At 33.4% G+C, this 22,539-nt stretch overlaps 1 protein-coding gene and 2 non-coding genes across 4 annotated transcripts; all 3 read right to left on the reverse strand.

The window, feature by feature from the left end:
• Positions 1-3,897: 3,897 nt before the first annotated feature.
• On the reverse strand, positions 3,898-7,078 carry LOC136410784 (peroxisomal leader peptide-processing protease). Of its 2 annotated transcripts, XM_066393113.1 has the most exons (7): positions 6,681-7,078; positions 5,503-6,184; positions 5,265-5,446; positions 5,070-5,173; positions 4,746-4,923; positions 4,159-4,452; positions 3,898-4,022 (listed from the first exon to the last, which is right to left on the reverse strand). In XM_066393113.1, the coding sequence occupies exons 2-7, from the start codon at positions 6,135-6,137 to the stop codon at positions 3,943-3,945; spliced, it is 1,473 nt and encodes a 490-aa protein (XP_066249210.1). In that variant the 5' UTR covers positions 6,138-6,184; positions 6,681-7,078; the 3' UTR covers positions 3,898-3,942. The 2 variants fall into 2 exon arrangements, with proteins under 2 accessions (XP_066249210.1, XP_066249211.1); XM_066393114.1 differs by lacking the exon at positions 6,681-7,078 and having other exon boundaries at positions 5,503-6,228.
• TRNAI-AAU (transfer RNA isoleucine (anticodon AAU)) lies at positions 6,488-6,561 on the reverse strand. The gene has a single exon. It is a non-coding gene; the product is annotated as a tRNA-Ile (tRNA).
• Positions 7,079-7,443: 365 nt separating the features above from the next.
• On the reverse strand, positions 7,444-7,516 carry TRNAV-CAC (transfer RNA valine (anticodon CAC)). The gene has a single exon. It is a non-coding gene; the product is annotated as a tRNA-Val (tRNA).
• Positions 7,517-22,539: the final 15,023 nt, after the last annotated feature.

Genomic DNA, 22,539 nt, shown 5'->3' on the forward strand with positions numbered 1-22,539 from the left:
AGGGCACCTCAAGGGCACTCAATTTTGGAAGAAAAGCGAATGAAAAGTACAAATTGTCTGCGTACTTATCCGCGCTAATTTGCGTTTTACTGCGTTTCATCATTGCGTTGCGTTGTTTCACAGTGTTCGTTAAAATACTAAAATAACTAAAATGAAAAAAATTATTGAGCTGATTTGAAAATGTGTGACTTTTTTCATGAAAATTATAAAAGTATTCGAAAAAAGAATAAGGTTTGGAGTGAAATAGGAGAAGAAATTGGTGAGAATAGTGAAAGCTTACTATTTTATATTCATTGTATTTAACAGGTTTTGTTTAGCTGCGTCAACCAGGTAGTAAAGTCGACTTTTTTATAAAAAAAATTATTTTTCGTAAATTAAAAAAGTATTAAATTTGTCTCGTGCAGAAAACATTACTCTTGCTGTTCTCATTGGGTCATTTTCAGCGTTTTAAAACGTCCCGGCTCTGCTAGGTCTGAAAGTTAGATGAATCCATCATCACATTTTGTCTTACAATAACAAACACCTATTATAAACATTATTAATATTGAGCGGCAAATCTTACGCTTTGATTTAATTACAATAAAATTTTTAATTAATTATCAGTTCTATTATTCATTCCTGAGTGAAAACTATTAGAATCTACACCTAGGCATCCTACCCATGGATATCAGATACATTTGAGGGCAGAATTCTAGAAACTTTGTTACCATTGAAAAGTTTATTGAAAATGTTTTCCGCCGATATGTCGCAATCATGCCCGTTCTATTAAAAAAAAAATGATTTGGGGTGCATTTGGTAGAGGGTAGTGAGTTCATCATATCCTCAATCATCTTCCCCCAGTACATTATGGTAGACGTGTTTTTGGATTTTCCCATTGTCGGCATAATTTTCAAGATTTTTTTACTTTATACTTTTAAAAAACCCACCCTGTACACTTGCAATTTTTTTGTCACACTACGATAGCAACATGGAATTCCAAGAAATAGATGCTGTTATCGCATTCTCTATTTACTACCGAAAAAGGGGGCAAAAGAGCTATTGTGTGCATCCAATTGTAACCAGCAGATTGCGAAAAGAGCTGTTTCACACACTTCATCACGAGTTAATAGAATATCCTCAAAAATTTGTCCAGTGTTATCATATGAGTGCAAATGGTTTTAATGAACTGCTTAAAGAAGTGGAGCCTCATATAACTTACCAAAACAGTAGATGGAGGAAAACTGTATCAGCAGAGGAACGTTGATGAGTGACTTTAAGAAAATATTTTAATGTAATTTATTTCCTTAATTAACTTATAAATAATATTCGAACTTAAAGAATATTCTTTGGGATTATTTTGATACATCCTTATATCTTTTTACAATACCAATGAGACATATCATATAGTAGTTGAGTACTTTTGGATGACCCCCCCAGCAGATGCTGCGTTGGACAACAATGAGAATGGTGATAAAAATGAAACTGGTGGGGGTGTATAAGGAATAGGGTTCATGGTATTTGCTGAGTGCGATCCAGTATGAGAAAATGACTCTTTCTGTGATTGAGCAGACCACTGAGCGACATTTGAAGGAGCATTGTTTCCAATTAGTGTAATGTTGACCGGTTAACGATTGAAGGATTTGAATGCTGTTGAATTGATATTACACAGTAGGGATAGGGTTATAGTTTTTGACACACTTCATCATATTTATAATTTCAATTTTTGCAAAATGCTTTTGGTCGTTGTTCAGTTTTATTAACATAAGAACCAACATCAGAACGAAATTTTTATATTCGTTTAATTGTTTCTTGCTTTTCGACACCAATATATTAAAGAGGGATTTTTCGTAGGGCGTTTCTGTCGATCTTTTTTTATTGCATCTTTTAACTGGAGATGATTTGTACCCACTCTTGGAGAGTTTCATTTATATCAATACTTTCACCCTCAGTTGCTACCTTACTGCTGGTTGGTCCATACATAAAACCAAAAACAGCATAGAATTAAATCAAATATGCCTTCTTCTTTTCGTAGATGCATGACCAAACACTGTATTTCTGCCAACTACTTACTGTAGGTTCCTGGGATCGAAATAAGAAAAAAGTTCATACGAACATAAGTCTGTTTTCACTTCCTATTTGAAACACAGAATGCTAAAAAATGATATTTTTTTTAGTTTTTCTTAAGTCTTTTTCGACATTAAATACTTTTACGAAACTTGAGGAGCGTAAAATAGGTATAGGGACATATCTTTTAAGGGAAAAACAATATTTCAAATTTCACCAGTGGTGTCCTCATTGATGTGATCTTAGACATTTTAAATTTAAAATATGATACGCCACTGATTTAAAAAAAATAATAATTTTCTGAATGTTTCATATTTCTATGAACAAAAGGTCTTTTGAATATTTTTCATAACGTTAACCGTTTTCGGGGGTGCCCACATATATTTATGAATACCAAATTGTTTTTCTTTCCTATTGGAACAGGGCTGATGTAAATTAATATCTTCGTCGAAGGGACCTCCTACAGAGTATTACTTTAATACGTGGCTAAACATGAAGAAGTAATTCCAAGACGAAAAGATTATATAAATATAGGTCTGATGATGCTTTATTTTCAAAACACTGAGTATCAAACTGTTTTTTTAAACATTACATATTAAAAAAACTCCTAAATAACAAGAAGACTCAAACTAATGTGACGGTGAAGCTTAATGGTAGTTTTTAAAATACAATTGATTTTTTAAGTTAGAAATTATTTATCTTCTTTTGCTAATGGCATACATAGGGGTAACGCTGGAAATTTAAGAAAAATCGAACAAGAAAAATATTTTATTAAAACTGCACTTAAACAAATGGTACGTTTTTTAATAAAAAAAACTTTTAACAATAAATAACACGTAACTTACAATAGTTGCTGAAAATGTTCTTCAACTTTAAGGCAAGCATAAACTCATCTGAACATCGATTGCCGAACGCATTGACATATTCTCGGCATATTTCTTATCTGATTACATAAATCCTGTATCCGTTGAATTAATTCTTTTTCAGTGTTGACCGGAGTTTTATAAACAAAGGACTTTACATGTCACCAAAGGAAAAAATCTAACGGATTTAAATCCGATGATTTGAATGGCCATGACTGCTTAATGCCGAAAAAATATAAAAGTTTTAAAAAAGTTATTGGCGCATAAGTAACAATAATGACCATAAATAACACCGCTAAATTTCAACAAAATCGACTAAAGGATTATTAAGATTTTTACGGAAAAACGATTTTTTAAGAAAAGTTTAACACCCTGTATCTTGAAAACCAAGCATTACCGGACCTGGGTTTATATAATCTTTTCGTCTTAGAATCAGTCAAAAAATCATTAAAATTTGGTCACGTATTTAAATAGCACCCTGTAAATTGAACGGACGGAAAGTGATATTTCCTCTTCAGAATCTATTTTTTTCTTAGCTAAACTGGGCTTTACTACCGTGAATATACGACCTTGCATTTCCTTGATCCCCTTCTATACGAACCATTCGGTGGCATCACTAAGAGCCGATTCAGGACAAGGCTTAAGCTATCCTCAACATAAGCTTTAGTTCACTTGAGCTCTCTCATTAGAAATTCATAGTTGCCAGTTTAACTGCCTTTATGATAGCAATTTAATTCTTATTGAAATGACTCAAGTGAGCTAAATCTTGAATTGAGCAGCTCGGAGCTTAACGCCGAGTGGCGCTACTCGGTCACGCAACGAAGTGGTCTGTCTGTGAAACAGTTAAGGGAATATAGGATGGGATTTTCAGGTTTTAACATTTTTTTCACGTTTATCTCGAAAAAATAGCACACATAAGTTTTCAAATTATATTTCCGGAGTGCTGACGTTTCCAGTTATATTAACACATATGCACATGTAGTTACAGTAGCTCGGAAAAATGTACTTTATTGCTGTACGTTCACATGTAATCGCATTACAACTTGCCGTTTAAAATGTTCCAGTTTCGGCTCTCAGCTTGAAAGTTCTCAGCAAATCTCAAAAGCACATTAGAATCTGCGAATTTAAAAAAATGGGGTCATTATAACTAATAAAGTAATTCAAATTTAGTCCCAACTGAAAGAAATTAAATATAGAGTAGTGGTACTGTTTTCTTTTAATGTCGAAAAATCGGATTCCGGAATCTGCTTACCTTCAGTTTTCAAATATTCACAGAGAGGCTCCCGTAATAAGTTTATCGGTAGGGCCATGTTAAACTTGGAGTAAGTCTCTCCAATATCAATCAACTTAATATTGCACACAGTAAGCCCCAAAAGCATTCCATTTGAAGTAAAGATTCCCCCTCCACTAAATCCAGGATAAACACTGCATGAGGTCTGGATCATGGAAGTATTACAAGCATTAATTATTCCTTTAGTAATAGTCAATTCTTTGGGGAATGTATTGTTTGATAGTAAAGAGTATCCAGCTGCATACACTTGATCTCCTGATGTAATATATAAAAGATTAGGCAGAATAATGCACCTATATAGGGTGGTCCAAATTCGAGGCGTATCATTGATATCTCGGAAACTATGAGAGATACGATTGGGTGCTAGTTTGGTGCTAATAGGGGACTAAATTGGAACAAAGTTGCACAATATTTTCTCTCTATCTACAGGGTTTGTCAAAATAATGGCTTTAACATTTAATCTGGAACACCCTGTATATTAAAATAATTAAAATGTATAACGTAGTCAAGACTTTCGGGCCATCATAACGCGAAAATCGCCTACTGACCTTTGCTGTAAGTCCCAATATAGAACTTCGCAGAATTTAAGGGAAACCAGTTATCGAAGCTGGATTGGACCCTTATTACAGCCCAATCAAAAGCCGAGTTCTTCGGAGACTTGTAGACTAAATGACCAATGGTCTGGTGGGATTTCCAAAAAATATATATTTTGAACTCTGATATTACCTGCAATTAAAAGCATTTATAACAGATATTTTGAGAAAAGATTTAACGGCAAATACATAAGTCAATTAAATCACTAATTGTACAGATGATTCACAATAAATTAGTGGCGAAAGACGATGTAAAAATTAAATAATCTTAAAACATACCACATGCGAATTAGTGATGATTATTCCTTTCTTTTTACAGAGTACAATTCCAGTGCCCCAATTTGAACCACATTTAATTTGAACCAAACTGTTCTCAAATAAATCTACAATATTAATATTCAAATTAAAATTTTCGTTATAGAATATCTAGGGAGGAAAAAATTCTCCAAAGTCTCATTAGTGATAATAACTCACCAAGGACTTTTGGTACCTCGCGATTTTGAATAATCGTCTTAATAGCTTTGTTTGCTTGGATTATATCCACCAGAAGTGAACTAATGTCCACAATCAAAGTAAAACCGACCCAGTCTTTCCTCCACCAATTGAACGACGAAATTATAATTCCGACGGGAAATTTTTGCCTCTGAGAACAGTTGCTAAAGAAATTCGACAAACTCGCTAAATTTTGTAAAATCCTTCTTTTTCAGCTTACCTAAGATACACCAACCCTCCTTCACACCCCGGTGCAGAAGAACAGTCACTAAGAAACAATCCAGACTCCATTAAAGAAGCACTAACAATCCCTTCACTTATAGAATTAAAAAACTCTCTACTCCCAAATGGAGTTGATACACTCACTATCTGATCACATTTTGCAACTCTTAATGAAGAAACTTTTTTAAACAATCGAGATACGACTTCTTCTAAATTCACAGCACTTGCTTTAACATCCTCAATTACAAGAATCAAAAACACTGATATAGCCTCTGAGAGATTTACATTTTTTCCTCTTGAAACTTCTGGATTTGCTGACCAATCTCTAAAATCATTATTATAGAACTGACTTAAGATTCTGCTTTTAAAGAGTGCGAACAAGCGGGCACGTTTGACTACAAAAGTATCTGAATTAGAGTTGTTCTTCCAGAGAACATGAAAGATTATGGGTTCATTGGTATAAAGACAGAGCTGGCCTTCAGGCAACTGATGCAGAAGTTCAATGTTCTTTTGAAGCAATTCAAGCAATATGTGACAGGTTGTAAAGATGTATTTCTGATTAATGAGAGTAGCTGAAGAAGACTTAATAGTGTGTTTATATTTGGTTTCGATGAGGACTGCTTCGACGTCCATAATTAAATGTTAAAATTGTTGAATAATATCGTCTAAGTGTTTTGCAACTGAAAAAGAGGTGAAAATCAGTGATAAATAACCTATTACTTAATTAAAAAGTCTCCACTTTTTTCCTTTCTGAATGCGTAATGGCCAGTTAGCGCCCTTTATGGCTAGAAAAATATATTATTTGACGTTGACGAGAGATAAGATTGAGAAATCAATTATCCATTAACTTTTTCAAAAGGAATAATGACACTATTTTATTTTTTTTAAATTTACATACATACATAAACTTTTTGTTTTAAATTGTAATTGTATTTATAACAAAATAAAAATGATTTTAGAACATGCTTTAATGTAAAAAAAATTGGCCCATGAGGGGATCGAACCCGCGACCTTCGCGTTATTAGCACGACGCTCTAACCAACTGAGCTAATGGGCCACTGTTGTTACTATTATAATGTTCGTAAAACCTTTACCACAACTTTTTATTTTCAACAAAAATTATATAAAATTCAGGAAAAAACATCTAAAATAATAATAAATCAATGTAATAATTACCTGAAAAGCTCTTTAGTGTTATTGTATTGTTAATTAAGCACGTTAAATGAAAACATCGTATTATTGAACTCAAACGCACAGATTACTTAAATAATAGTAACATGCGCAATATGTACTAAGCAACGATGTCGTTTGATGATAAACCACATCACTGCCACACCAACCAAGGTTCAAATACTTTCATTAAGTTGGTAAGGTGACTTAACTCAGTAGCAGGAGACCAAAATTAAAGAAAACTTTCATATATACAGTGCTTGTAAAAAGTATTGCAACACGTCTATAACTTTCATAAACCTGATATTTAAAAGAAAATGTTTAAATATGTATAATTTTATTTTAAACAAGGCATTTAATGTATTATTTTCATCCAGCTACCCCTACTAACTTTTTATTTTTAAATGGAGTGGTATCTATTGTAGTACATCTAATAAAAAGCAATTCAACAAGGGATACAACGTTTTATTCGTAATTAAAATTGAATTTACAGTTTCCTTAAACAATAAAATTATTTGATGCAAATTAAAGTAACTCACTATTACATAAAACAAAATTGAAATTTCTACAATAAATGCTCAAATTGAACTCCAGCAACAATTTAGCAATGACTCAGTCGTTTCTTGAACTCTCTTACGCAATTGTTTGTTTCCAATAAAGAATAGATGAATGTTATTCTAATTATTCTAATTAATATTTATTAATGTAATATAAAAAAAAAATTGTAGTAATTTTTTCAAAGAGATTTTAAATTAAAAAAAGTTAGGGATGTTTCCGCCCGGGTTCGAACCGGGGACCTTGTGCGTGTGAAGCACACGTGATAACCACTACACTACGGAAACTTAATATTGAGTTGTGCAATAGTGAATAAGAACCGAATAACTGAATACGTAAAATGTTTAAATTATTAATTACAATAAATGACCCAATTAACTCGAGAAAAGTTCTAAGAAAGTCTAAAGAAAAGAAACTAAAATAAACAAACTGAGAATTTATTCGACCAAAAAGAATTTGCGGACTCTTATTAGGCTTGAAAAATAATATATACATATATATATGAATATATATATATGAATATAATATATATATACAGGGTATTTCAAATTCGACTCTCACCATTGGGATCTCGGAAACTAGAGGTGATACGAAAAAGTTTAAATAGAGGCAAAGTTCCGCAATCTAGTGCTTGATCGAATACCGTTTTCAAAATTTTAATTTTCCGAGTACTTCCGGAAATATCCGAGAAAAACTAAAAATTGGAGAATCCATTTTTATTTTTTTTTAGCGTTATTTGACAAGAAAGGTTAAATCCGTAAGCACATTTTCATTGTCACTTTTTTTCAGCTACACAATGACATATTCAAATTTGCGATCCGACGTTTCGTCTTTAGGCTACCATCATCAACTTTATTTTTTCTTATGGGCGCCATATTGGATTTTTCGACAAAAAAATAGTGCGTTTCATTCTGAATTCATTGATATAGAACTTCTTATAATTTACTTTTTTAAAAGCCGAAATATTTAAATAAAAAGAAATATTACATAGTTGGCCTTGACTCCTTCGAAAGACTTTCTTTTGTTCGCGTTATATAACAGAACTTCTCAAACGAATTTAGAGCGTGTGCAGATTTCCAATGAAAATGAGTTTCCGAAGTGAAGAAAAACGAGATATGTTAAGACTTTATTACAAATTTTATAGGAACATTACGAAAACAGCTCAAATGTATTTTGAGTTATATCCGGAAAGACAACAGCCGCATAGAACATTATTTAAAACTTTGGACGAACATTTAGCTAAGTTTGGTGCTTTTGAAAAACCTAGGATGAAGTATGGAAGCAGAATGAAAGAAGATACTAGAAATAACCTACTGGCAGAGACAAAACTAAATTATTATTAAATGTTACAACAAGTGCTCAAATTGACGACTTTTTTGTGGGGCACTTTGAAAAATAGAATATATGAGAATCGAGATTATAACACAATAGAAGAACTTAGAGAAAACATCATTACACAATGTAGAGTAATCAGAAGGAGAAATATTATTAGGGCTGTCACTAATTTAAATAGACGTGTTCGTTTATGTATGCAGGAGGAAGGTCGTCAATCTGAACACTTGTTGTATCATTTAATAATAATTTAGTTTTGTCTCTGCCAGTAGGTTATTTCTAGTATCTTCTTTCATTCTGCTTCCATACTTCATCTTAGGTTTTTCAAAAGCACCAAACTCAGCTAAATGTTCGTCCAAAGTTTTAAATAATGTTCTATGCGGCTGTTGTCTTTCCGGATATAACTCAAAATACATTTGAGCTGTTTTCGTAGTGTTCCTATAAAATTTGTAATAAAGTCTTAACATATCTCGTTTTTCTTCACTTCGGAAATTCATTTTCATTGGAAATCTGCACACGCTCTAAATTCGTTTGAGAAGTTCTGTCATATAACGCGAACAAAAGAAAGTCTTTCGAAGGAGTCAAGGCCAACTATGTAATATTTCTTTTTATTTAAATATTTCGGCTTTTAAAAAAGTAAATTATAAGAAGTTCTATATCAATGAATTCAGAATGAAACGCACTATTTTTTTGTCGAAAAATCCAATATGGCGCCCATAAGAAAAAATAAAGTTGATGATGGTAGCCTAAAGACGAAACGTCGGATCGCAAATTTGAATATGTCATTGTGTAGCTGAGAAAAAGTGACAATGAAAATGTGCTTACGGATTTAACCTTTCTTGTCAAATAACGCTAAAAAAAAATAAAAATGGATTCTCCAATTTTTAGTTTTTCTCGGATATCTTCGGAAGTACTCGGAAAATTAAAATTTTGAAAACGGTATTCGATCAAGCACTAGATTGCGCAACTTTGCCCCCATTTAAACTTTTTCGTATCTCCTCTAGTTTCCGAGATCCCAATGGTGAGGGTCGAATTTGAAATACCCTGTATATATAATATATATGTATATGAAGAAGAAATATCTACAGTGAGTCTCATTTAAAATCGTGCAGTCCATCGGTATAAGAACTTTAATGGATTAAAGCAATAAAATGCGAAATACCTTTAACTTTTTTATTACTGTATTGTAGATAAATCTCTAATTAGACAACTCTATGAATATATTCAAGCAAAATTATAGAAGTTCAAAAATTGAATATTTCATCAATTTGTTGCCAAAAAATAGTCGCACTAAAAATCGTGCACTTCAAAACGTTTATTAAAAATTAGTCATTTTTATCATTTAATGTTTGCGTTAATATTTCGTTGGACAACCCTTATTATTTTCAACAGCTCTTAGCCTATTAGGCATCGATCTAATTAATTTCTCTGTAAAGCTTGCATCAATTTTAGTCCACTCTTCTTCTAAAGCTTTCCTCAAGTCACTTCTATTAGAAATATGATGTTTGCGAACTCGCCAATCCAGTTCATTCCATATATTTTCTATGACATTCAAGTTGGGAGATTGTGGAGGTATTTTTATGACGTGTGGGCAATTATATAACAACCACTCTTTAACAATATAGGCGCTGTGCTTCGGGTCGTTATCTTGATAAAAATGAAATGTTTCTGGTATTCCTAAATTTTCAGTACTTAATTTCAAATTTAGCTTTAAAATGTTCAAGTACCCGAATTTATTCATATTTCCTTTTATAAAATGGAGGTTGCCAACACCTAAAGCACCTACACAACCCCACATCATTAGCGATCCGCCCCCATGTTTGACCGTTGAGCGAAGATTTTCCTTTTTTAGTTCTTCGTTAACTTTTCTCCATACCATAACTTTACCATCCGATCCAAATACGTTAAATTTGCTTTCGTCAGTAAAGATAACGTGTTTCCAAAACTCATAGTTTTTATGCATATACTTTTTAGCGAATCCTAAACGTAGCTTCCGATTTTTCTCACTAACATAAGGCTTCTTTCTTGCTATTCGGCCATTATAGCCATTTTTTCGTAAAACTCTACGAACAGTTTCCGCACTTACCACTTTGTTTAAATTAATTTCAATGTCAGTTACAAGTTTAGGAGCACTAATTTTTGGATTATATTTGACTTGTCTCAATATCCAACATTCATTTTGCGTTATTAACTTCTTTTTATGGCTGGTTCGGACCTTATTGGATATGCAATTAAACTTTTTGTACCGTTTTATTATTGACTGAACAGTAGTATTGCTCTTATTAAGTATGTCGGCAATTTTTCTTTGACTTTTGCCTTGATTATAATGAAAAATTACAACAATTTCTTTCTTCGATGGTCGTTCGCTTTTTTCCATTCATTATTTAGATTTTCTTAACAAATTTTGAACAAAATTCTCAACGATTGGCACTTAATAAACTAATTTAATTGAATTTGTAAGTACAACAAAAATACCTATAACTTAATTATCGAACAGATCAACTGTACGATTTTGAATGAGAGCTAACAAAAGCCATTGATATCATTTTTTGTTTTTTGTTTAAGATAACTTGTTGTTTACGGATTTAATTGATACTTTTAAAAACTAATAAAAGGATTATTAACAGTCATGAAAATAAGTATTGTTTATTTAAAGGTTTATGATTTTAATAAGAATACATATAATTTAAATAAATGCACGACTTTGAATGTGATTCACTGTATATTTAAAAGAAAGTCAAGTGCAATTTTATTTGTGTAATTAAAATGTAGTGTACTAATTTTTGGGATAAGTGATTATTTACAAACACATAGATTTTTAAATTTACACGGTTATGAACAAAGAAATTTGTAAGGAATTCGATTTATTGATAAATTATTGTCAATGAAGAATTTACCCTTAAAATATTATTTAATGTACATCGTTAATTTAGGAAATCGTTGCTAAAAAATTTGACGGAATTTCTCAACAATATTTAAAACATCTGGAAAAGCTAAGATTGTACACGTCAGGCGAAGTACCTATTTAATTTATTTATTGCACCGAAACATCTGTTATTTTGCGTCATTAATTACACCAATTAAGAGAATTGTGTTCAAAGACATTCCAAAAGATTTTAGTCGCCAAGCTGTCTGGAGTCCAAAGACAACAAACACATGGCTTGGCTCAGCCATCCTCAGTATCACGATATTTATGTTTGAAAAACCAAAAATATTTCATGGAATTCCAAATTTGTCTGTAACAAAAATAGGACCGTGGCGGCATATCTCTTACCCGAATAAAAAAAATTATACAGCGTGTCCTAAAAACATACCAACAAACTTTAATTAAGAGGTGCTGGGGGACATAAATACAAGCTTTTTTTAAATAAATGTATGCCCTCAAAACAAAACAAAAAATACGTTAGATTCTCATTTGAAGAATTTACCGATATGCATCGATGGATTGGAAGAGAAGGTCCTGTAGCCTGGCCCGCGCATTCTCCTGATCTCATACGCTGGATTTTTTCCTTCGGGGTTATCTCAAATCTCTGATTTACGAAACGCCTATTCGTAATGAGGAAGATCTCTTAGCAAGAATAATGGCCAGTTGCAGACATCTAGAAGTTATTCCCGGAATATTCCATAGGGTCTGTGAGTCAATGAACCGACGGTGTAATCTTTGTATTCAAGCAAATGGTCAACATTTTGAACAGTTACTATAAGCCATCGTTTATTTATCAATAAAACAACACATACCACGAACAAAAAGTGATTATAATAACCAAAACCATATTGCTTTTTTTCTGCCCAAACGGTTCATTTGCGGGAATATGTTTGTTTAAGAAAAAAAAATTGCATTGACGTCTTCCACCACCCTTTAAAGTTTGTCGGTATATTTTTGGGACACTCTATATGCAGTATGAAGAACACGGAGTGCTTGGTATGTGGCCATATCATAAAATTAATTACCCAATTCCCTAATAAAATAATTCGTATAGTAGAAACTTCCTGGAGAGCCACATTGGATATTATGGTACCTACCTACTAAAATAAAATCAGTCTCTGCTAAACGGGGTCCGCAAACGGGTCATGAGACAGACCTATGTCAGTGGCTTAATAGGCTTCATCCTGTATGAAATTTGTCTATTCCTCATGTGCGTTTTTATTTCAGTATTTTTTAAAAAGTTGGTGTAAGTATCAGTGAACTTGTGAAAAACTCAAATGTATCTTAAATCAACGATTTGAAAGGGGTCAATCATCCCCTTTCTCCTTATTGGACTTATAGGATATTTCCGGTGTTCACTGTTTCGTAGTAGTGACACCATTTTTAAAGTTAATGTGTTTTTTGTTAGACTTGTATCTGCAAATGTGCGCATGGCTACCGGATAATATTTTTAGGTAAGCTTTTCATGGATAATGGAAATGCGACAAATCTAGGTAAGCTATAACCAATGCTCCATCAAATTCAAATAGCTACATTCGTGGACTTTCCGATGGGTATTAATTATTATAAGTGTGCAGTTCTATGTCGTATGGAATATTGGCATGTTTTTTAATCACATATTTACATCCGGTGTTGGAGATTTATCCCATCATTCAACTTCAAGTTAAGTAACATTTGCACGGTATCATCCTATATATCAGATGTCTCTGAGCATAACGTCTTAAATTCAACCACGTGTTCTAGGATCCAAAATATGGCGAAAACTTCATATAAACATACATAATATCGAAAGGCGCTTCGTTTTCGATATACAGGGTGTGTTGGTGAAAGGTGGTTGGTTTTTTATTCATATTTTCGAAACGTTTTGAGATAAATCAATGAAATTTTGTACTTAAATATAATTTTTTGCGCTCTTTCTGAATTCTTTCAAAGAAACTTCCACATTTTTTCTATAAAATCGTCAATAAAGTTAGGTACAAAAAAGTGAAGGTACTTTTTAAGCATTACCTATCCCTGAAAAAATCTAGCAATTTCTTTATAGAGATTCAGAAAGAGCACGAAAGCTGTAATAAAGTACAAAATTTTATTAATTTATCTCGAAACGTTTCGAAAAACCACCCGCAGAAAACAACCTTTCATACCCTGTACATCAAAAACGAATCATCTTTCGATATTATGTATGTTTATTTGAAGTTTTCGTCATATTTTAGAACCTAGAACACGTAGTAGACTTTGTAACACTATTTTCAGAGACACCTTGTATTTTAAAATTAGAGAAAGAAATGTAAAAAATCAACAGTATGTCTTTCTAAGTGGTCTATACAAACCTCTCCTTCTGATTCCTGAGATCTATATTGAATAGTTTAAGCCAACTTGAATTGTTTCTAAAAATTAATGGTTTTTGAGTGAATATGGAGCTTCAAACTTAATTTTTTAAAATATTTCTTCTGTAATAACAATAATTGAGCAAAGTAGTGTATTTGGAGGATTTTTAGGTGCAACAAGATCCCCCCCCGTTGGGCCCTTTAGATTGCCATCAAATGTAGATGGCAGTCTAAAGGGTGTTGTTGGCGCTATGTCAAGTTTTTTTATCGGGTCGCAATTTTTTTGGCATCTTGTATGAAATTTTTTTTTTTTTTATATTAGTTCCATAACATGTTTTATGCAGAAAAGAATATGTAAGAACGTCCAAGGACTTGCGTTTTTGAGATATCTGCGGATCAAATTGCAAGGAACGCTCTGTTTCCAGTCTGAATTCTTACTAACGCGAATAGTTTTTGTACTTTTCCAGAATGCGACTTATTAGAAACATTGGATACCTTCATTTTATCAATCAATTGAAATTTTGCTTTAATTTTAGCTCATCATAATAACAAAAGTAATCACAATAGAGGCATAGATGTTTCCATCTATCGAAAATATAGCAGTTTATAAGTTTTAAGATTATAGCATTAGAGTCAGCAATAAGCTAATACGGACAAACTAACAGTACCAACTAGAGATGAAGAACTATCGAACTAGGTTGCTACTAGCGCCGCTACCAAATGGCCCACAAACCAAATTCCATTTTGGACTGGGACATTTCCCGAGAATTAAGAAAGAAAGGCAAAGCAGAAAACCGGCAGTCGGGTTATAGAAAGACAGAGGTGCGGTCGAGTTGTAGTAAATTCATTAGATTATCTTTCTATATTTTGATAATACATTAACATTTCTTAACCATGGAAAATGTTCATAATAATAGGTGTATAACTTTGCTTCCGCCGTTTTCCTATAAAAGGCTTTAGTGATAAATAGTGGCGAAAATAAATACGTCATAGATGTCTTTCAGGAAACTTGGGCATCCCTCAACATAATCCCACAGAAACTTTACTTGATTTGTGTCTGCATCATAAAGTTGTTCTCAATTGAAAATGTCAGTTTACGAACGAAATTTTTATCGTTTGCGGGAGGTTTTAATTTTCTGGTTCAATATGAAGAAATGTACGACTGAGGCTCATCGAGTGGCGTCAAATACTTATAATGAGTCCACTATTAATGAAACGTGTCGTAAGTGATTTCAATCCTTCAAGACTGGTGATTTTCACGTCGAAGACCGACACAGCGATGGAAGAGGGAAAGTTTTCGAAAATGCAGAATTGGAGGCATTACTTAATAAAGACTCGTGTCAAAGGCAGGAAGAATTGGCACGATCATTAGGCGTGACTCACCAAGCAATTTCAAAATGCCTCAAAGATACGGGAGTGATTTAGAATCAAGGAAATTGGTTGCCGTACGAGTTGAAACCGAGAGATGTTGAACAACGTTTATTTGATTGTGAACAGTTACTTGAATGGCAAAGATGAAAGGGATTTGTGTATCGCATTATGACTGGGGACGAAAAATGGGTTTATTATGATAACTCCAAGGGTAGAAAATCATGGAAATATCCTGGTCATGCTTCCATGTCGAGGGCCAAACCGAATATTCACGGCTCTAAAGTGATGCTCTGTATTTGGTGGGACCACCTCGGCAGTTTGTTAGTAGTTGTTAAAACCTACTGAAGCAGTTACAGGCGATCACTATCTAACGCAATTAATGTGTTTGAGCTGAATATTAAAAGATAAACGCTCCAATACTTGGAGAGACACGGTAAAGTGATTTTATGGCATGACAATGCTCGACACCATATTGCGAAAGTGGTCTAGACATTCTTGACAGCGCCGAAATGGGAATCCCACCTTCCTTATTCTCCAGACTTTGCTCCCTCTGACCTCACTTATTTCGATCAATGGCACACGGCCCGACTGACCAGTATCTGCGGTCTTGTGAAGAAATAAAAAATTGGATCGATTCGTGGATTGCATTAGAAGATGACCAGTTCTTTCGGCGCGGAATTCGTACGCTACTCGAAAGATGGGAGAAAGTAGTGGCAAGCGATACACAATCTTTTGAATCATAAATATATAATCCGTTTTTTACAACAAAGCCTCGAAGTTCGGTAAAAAACGGCAGAAGCGAGGTTGTACTCACCATTATTGCAACTTATACACTGATAAACTTTAGTTTGTGTCGCAACAAAAAAACAATTAAACTGCAATTTATAATATGTATAAAATTATCAGGGATTTTCAAGGAAATGTATCAATACAACGAGATTAACATGTAATTTTGAAAGCCCTAATGATAATCTTATCAAATAAATATCTAAATATCTTATTAAATAAAAACCATTATTTCAAAGTTCAATTTTGTATAAAAAACAATAAGAAATAAATGTGATAAATGAGTATTTCAACAAAGGAAATCAAATTAAATAAATTATAAGATATTTTAAAACGTTGCCTCAACTAGTCGAAATGAATTTTGAAATTTGAAAAAAAAAGACCACTTTTTATTGTGTTTGCAATTTAGCACCTTTTTAAGCAGGTCTCGTATAATTCTATTTATTGGTACCTTCTTAATACCAAAGTTAAAGAATGTCAAGAATGATCATTTTTTGTTCGCATGTTTTTCGAAAAAGGCGGCAAAATCTTATTTCACGAAATATTGAAAATATCATTAAGTTTGTTTTGCACTGTTCATTGCATTGCGTTTTTTGCACCTCGCGATGAATTTTGACGCTATAGGAAGGACTATTGCCCGAAAGACACTTTTAAATCGAAATGAAGTGGTCAGTGCAGTTACTTTGTTTGAAGAAGTTTCGAGTATTGGCCAAAGACTTCAAAGAAGCCATTCGGTAATTTCTAGACTTCTTAGCCGGCATAGGGAATTTGGTACAGTCACAAAAAGGCCTTACCTTGCTCGAGAAAGGATAGCAAAATCGCAATTTGGCAAGATCGGCATTCCAAAATACGGCAAAAAACATTGTTGATATTCATTTCAGCGCTACAGGAAGGCAAATATCCTCCCAGATAGTAAGAAACGGGTTTCACGATATCAACATACAATCCAGGGTCAGAGCTGTGAGGTCCCAGTTAACCCGTGAATATTGGAAAGCGCGATTAAATTTTACAGAAAACATATTAATCGGAACATGGACCAATGGAAAAACGTTCTCTTTGCGATGAGTCAAGATATCAACTTTGCCACAACCATGCACGTATTTGAGCATGAAGATTTAGATGTGAGTGATATTTACCGTCAAATGTGGGGGAAACTATCCATTCCGAAGGGGGCTCCATTATGGTCTGGGAACAAATATTTTTAACAAGGCGCATCAGGTTGCATATCTTTCAAGATGGAATTGTAAATGATCGTCGGCACTTAGAGGACATTATAGAATCTTACGTCATCCCATTTGCAGCAGAAGAAAGTCCAAACTTTGTTCTTCAACAAAATAATGCGAGACCTCACACCGCCCGATTAGTAATGCAATACCTTCAGAAGCTCAACATCAAAGCTTTGAAGTGGCCAACCAATTCCCCAGACCTGAACCCCATAGAACATCTTTGGGATGTTCTTCAGATAAGGTTGAGAGATCGTCCAACTGCCAAAAATTTAGATGACTAAAATGCTTCAAGAAGAATGGAACAACATTCCAAGGAAAATGATAGAAAATTTAATCAACTCTATGCCCAGACATTTGCTAAATTTTAATAAATTGTAGAATTAATTTTATAAGCATTTATTGAAGTGGCCCGTAATTCGTTTTGACTAGTTTACTAAAAAATTAACATTAAAATAACAAAGGTTTAAAAAATTTAATTAATGTTTGCATATAATGGAGCTACTTTGACGTTCTTTGCAAACAAATTTCTTAAACTTGTGGCACTTGGTGTTCCCTTTGTCTTCAATGTTTCTTGGGCAGAAATAATGCCTTCATATCTTCTCGGGCTGATTGGCTGGAAGAGGTTGTTTCAGTTCCTCTCCTGAGACACCTTCCCTTGCTTCTTCTTCTACTTCTTCTTCCGCGTGGAAATGTTGTAAGCAGCACTCCATTAACTGACGGAGTTCTTTTGCAAGTTTGTTTCACAAGCTAGGATTATTTGGTCGTCTTTGCATCATAGGTACAGTCAAATATTCAGTCCATAATCATCGTGGTCGCCACTTTGTAGAAGCACCATATTTTGATCATCGAGAAGGATCATACATATTGCTCCGGATCACATAATTCCGATCCCTTGAGCCGCACCATACATTTGATTCCTCTACCATCAAACCACGTTTGGTCCTTCCATTCGACCTGAACAGAAACTGGGTTTCTACGTTCGATGGAGGAAAGAAGGGGAAATTCCGTAAAATAAGAAAATGGTAGAGAGTAAAAAGAGGAAGCACAACAACTGGCATAACTGACTACTTCCCGATAATGTTTACATGGTCCAATCTGAAAGATTTGACGCTTTAAATTAAGGATACTAGAAGTACCAAGTGGGGTGTCGAAGAAGTTCCAACCTCGTTTTTTGAAGAACGAAAATTCGCAACAAATTCATTGTTATCTTGTAAAAAAGATCATCTGCTCAAAGCAATACAGACGGCTGGTGGATAACATTCTTGCAGTTTGGTGAGAAAATAATGTTTTTACGTGAGGAGAACAAGAGCGTGGGGGTCGTCAGCGACTCCACCTGATATTCGCATAAAAAAAAACCAAGAAATGCTATGGAAAGGATGAAAAAAAAAATTTATGTTTAGACACTAGTGGTGATTTACTTGAACATTCGTTACAATTTAAAACTTCTATTCGATGCAAATTTATCCATATTGTTGTTATTAAGAACATAATTTAATCTTTTTTTAATTATTTCATTCTGATTTCAGGAATACGTATAAGTAAATATTATGAGATCGTTTAAATTTCATATCTAGCCAGCTGCGGGATTTTACACAAGAGAAATAGAAGATAAAAAGTAGATCGAAGCTTGATCATATGCTGCAAAATAACGTTAAAATTAACTTTTAATAAAGGAACCGAGCAAAATTATGTTATTTTATTTTATTTTATCGACATACGTTCTTTTCTTCCACAAACTTCAAAGCCGACTAGATATGAAACCTAAATAATGTGTAATTATGCTCAAGATAAAGAAATTAAAAGTTTACAACTTTAAAATCTCCCATGGCATTTATTTATTTATTTATGGTATACCATTAATAAGGTCAAAATTACAGCAGGTTTAAAACAATATTTTATTGGCTATAACTCATAGAGTTTCTGATAAATATGATGGCTTACAAGGTAATTTTATGATGATTTTAAAAATGTAAATATTCGATATTGCACCTGGATGAAAACCAAAAGTTTAACAATTTATCTCCGAAAGTAAGAACTTGTCGTAGGATGAACATATGAATTCAAATTCGAAGGTTTATTTTTTACTGGTTAATCTTATTTTACTAAATTATATACATATATATGGATTTTTTGACAACGATGACTATTCTAAAAATACAAAAGATATGTGAATGAATGGTGGTTTGCTAAACTTATTTTTTGGAAACGATCTAAGTTACAATATACCTCTAAACAAACTACCAGGCGATATTATTATAAAGGAACCAATTACTAGTACAGGAGTATTTGATAAATGAATTCAACATCTGACCAACAAGGCACGCCACAAATTTAACAAGAAAACTAGCAACATTGCTACCAAGTTTTCAAAAAGTGTCTTAATTACCTATTTAAATTGCGGATTTGTTATAAAAACTGTGCAGAAGTTTTTATGAAAACAACTGTTTTTCGTAAAATGAATAATAAAAAAGTGTTCTGTAGGATTTCACATCCTGTATAAAAGATTAAAACATACGCTCAATTTTAATTAAATTCTTGATGTTATGGTGAATATATATCGAAGCTTTATTTCCATTGTCCTGCGTGTTTAATTTCATTAACACACCTGCTGGTCTTCATAAGCTTTGAGATGAATATCTCTCCAGTAACGTGCGCCTAGAACATACCATGTTTTTTCGGAAGTCATGTTCAATATTACATCATGGCTTTATACATAGCTTATATCCCCGCCTTCTCGTTATTACTTTCTATAACCTTCTTCGCACACAATATTCAACTCAATGTGACGAAATCCTCGAGCACAACCTTCCCCTCAATAAGGCCTAATTGCAAAACATGAAGCCAAGTGCCCTGTGGTTCCTCAACTGATAGAATTTTATTAGAGAGCGTCGCCGCAGGAGAATTAGCCTCGTTAGCGAATTCTGCATCATTTCCAGAAAGTAATAACAATCTTTATGTACTCTGGCACGAAATGGATATAACCACTTACAACCTACATAGAGCCGGGTAGCAGGAATTAGATTTTGCCAATATATTGTATGATTGACTTAATTGGCAGGATTGTTGTTTAGGTTAATTAAAGCTATATTGGATTGCCTGACTGGGAAGATAGAGACAAAATATAAATGAGTAAAACGTTATTTTTTGGTTTAAAGATGATGGACACAAATATTTATCCATAAATATGAGATAATCAGAAAAATTTTGGAAAATCTTGAGGGGTTGAAGATTTTTTAAGTGCGTTAGAAATTTGCTTATCATATTTTTAGAAGTTATGCTCGCCTTAAATGGGGTCATTACAGGCAAATCAGACAAGGAGACCACTACTTTTATTCTTCTACTATTCGGGCCAAAGGGATAAGCAGGTCCATTAGAAACCTCTCAAATTAATTTAAATGCTTTGGGTTTTTGGAGTTTTTCATTACATTTTTTAAAACAATATCTGTGGCCGTTGTTACTAAAATAATCGTGCTCTCATAGCAAATATGTACAAAAATTACAATTAATTTTCCATGCAACTAAATAACGTTTTATTGCATCATGTATATTCGCATATTAAACCATATATTACTATAATGCAAAATTGTGTAATTATGATATCTGGTAAAAAAATGGCGTAGTTTGAATAATTACCTCAGTTTCTTTAACAACTTTTACCAAGAATTTCAGAAATTATGAAACAATATAAATTCCCACATCATATTCATCATGACGTAGGTATATTAATAATAATTATTGTTGCATGTTACGCTGCACTTCAATTTGTTCCCAGAATAGTAGAAGTTTTCCTCATAAACAGTCCAAAGGGTAAAATGGGATAATTATTGGTCTGTATTATTTATTGCACAGTTATTAACCATAGGAGTCTTATCAAAATGAATTTTACGGTAGCGCGCCCATGTAAATTACACGTAAGGTAAGCAAGAAGGTACTACCGCAGCTGCTGATATTTTTTCGTTTTAATGAATCTAAGCTTTAGTTCAATTTGCTCTTACAAAATTCTTGTCTACTGCATTGTTTTAGAAACAGGTTTAATGAGGACGCCCCGTTTCACCTTCCAGGCTCTTTTTTTTCTTGTACTAAACTGCATTTAATACCGCCTTTTCCCACCGCTTCTTTCAGCCCACTTCAATATAAATACTCAGCTTTTACTCACATTAGTTCGGCTAATTTCAAAATTACCCATAATTTATTTTAGGGTTACTGCAAAATTACTCAAATTTCCTGTTCGGGTTATTTCAAAATTACCGACAATTTCGATTCAGAGCAGGCCGGATTACTCGAAAATTAGTGGCAATTTTTGATTGGAAAAGTTCACGTTTCCACAATTTTCTCCGAAACTACTAACAATTCTTCTCCGTGTTGCCTCAAGCATTGCCGGATATTTCTAATCAAGTAATATCAGGTTTCTTCAATTTTTGAGAAATTTAAGGATTTTTATGCAGGATTTTTTTATTATTTAAAAAAAAATCCCTGCTTAGGGCAGCTCTAGTTACTGTATTCGAGAAATTTCGTGTTGTTCAACGCTTATCAGGACTTTCTATTCGGCTTACTTTAGAATAAATGAAAATTTACGTTTGGATTATTGCAAAATTACTGAGAATCTCTGCTCAGGGGAGTTCGGACTTCTCCAAATAATTGAGAATTTCCGCTTGGATTACTTCAAAACGACTAAAAATATCTGGTTAACAATAAGTTAGATTAGGTCACCCCATTCCATAATTAGATAGGTAGATAGTAGTGTAATAGTAGTAGTGGAACAGAAGGGGCGAAGCCTTGCGATTAGGCAGAAAAACACCTGAAATCGGATTTTAATAAAGAATTACAGGACTATTGTGAGTTTATAAAATGGTACCCATGGCGTTCCTCTCCAAGTTAGCTTATTTAAAAGCGCCCCCACCGGTAGATTTAGTCTCTAAAACTGTCAAATTACTGAACGTTACAAAAAAACCATTTATGTTGCGCCCTCTGTCACTAACTTGCAGTAAACGCTTATGAGCGTCGCTTTGGCCGATTGCTCCATCTAGAATTGAGTTTTAGTATTAGAGCATTAGAGCTGAGCATTGTTGTCGATAGCTACTAATTTCGATTTTCAGCCACATTGTATAGGCTTATCACATAAATAGCAGCATTGTTGTTTTTATAATTCTATTAGGTTTTCCCTGACAAAGATAAATAATCTTTCCCGCGCGTCAGTTAATGATAAACCCATTTCCTACGGAAATCACTCCCTATGTCCGTATCTCGGAAACGGTACATACAAGACCATTTAACCGCCCATAAAGCTCTCAAACATGAAAATCGCATCATCAATTAAAAGAGCCGTGTCACGCTGACAAGCAGTA

Source organism: Euwallacea similis, chromosome 9 (genome assembly GCF_039881205.1).
Source record: "Euwallacea similis isolate ESF13 chromosome 9, ESF131.1, whole genome shotgun sequence".
NCBI classification, from domain to species: domain Eukaryota; kingdom Metazoa; phylum Arthropoda; class Insecta; order Coleoptera; family Curculionidae; genus Euwallacea; species Euwallacea similis.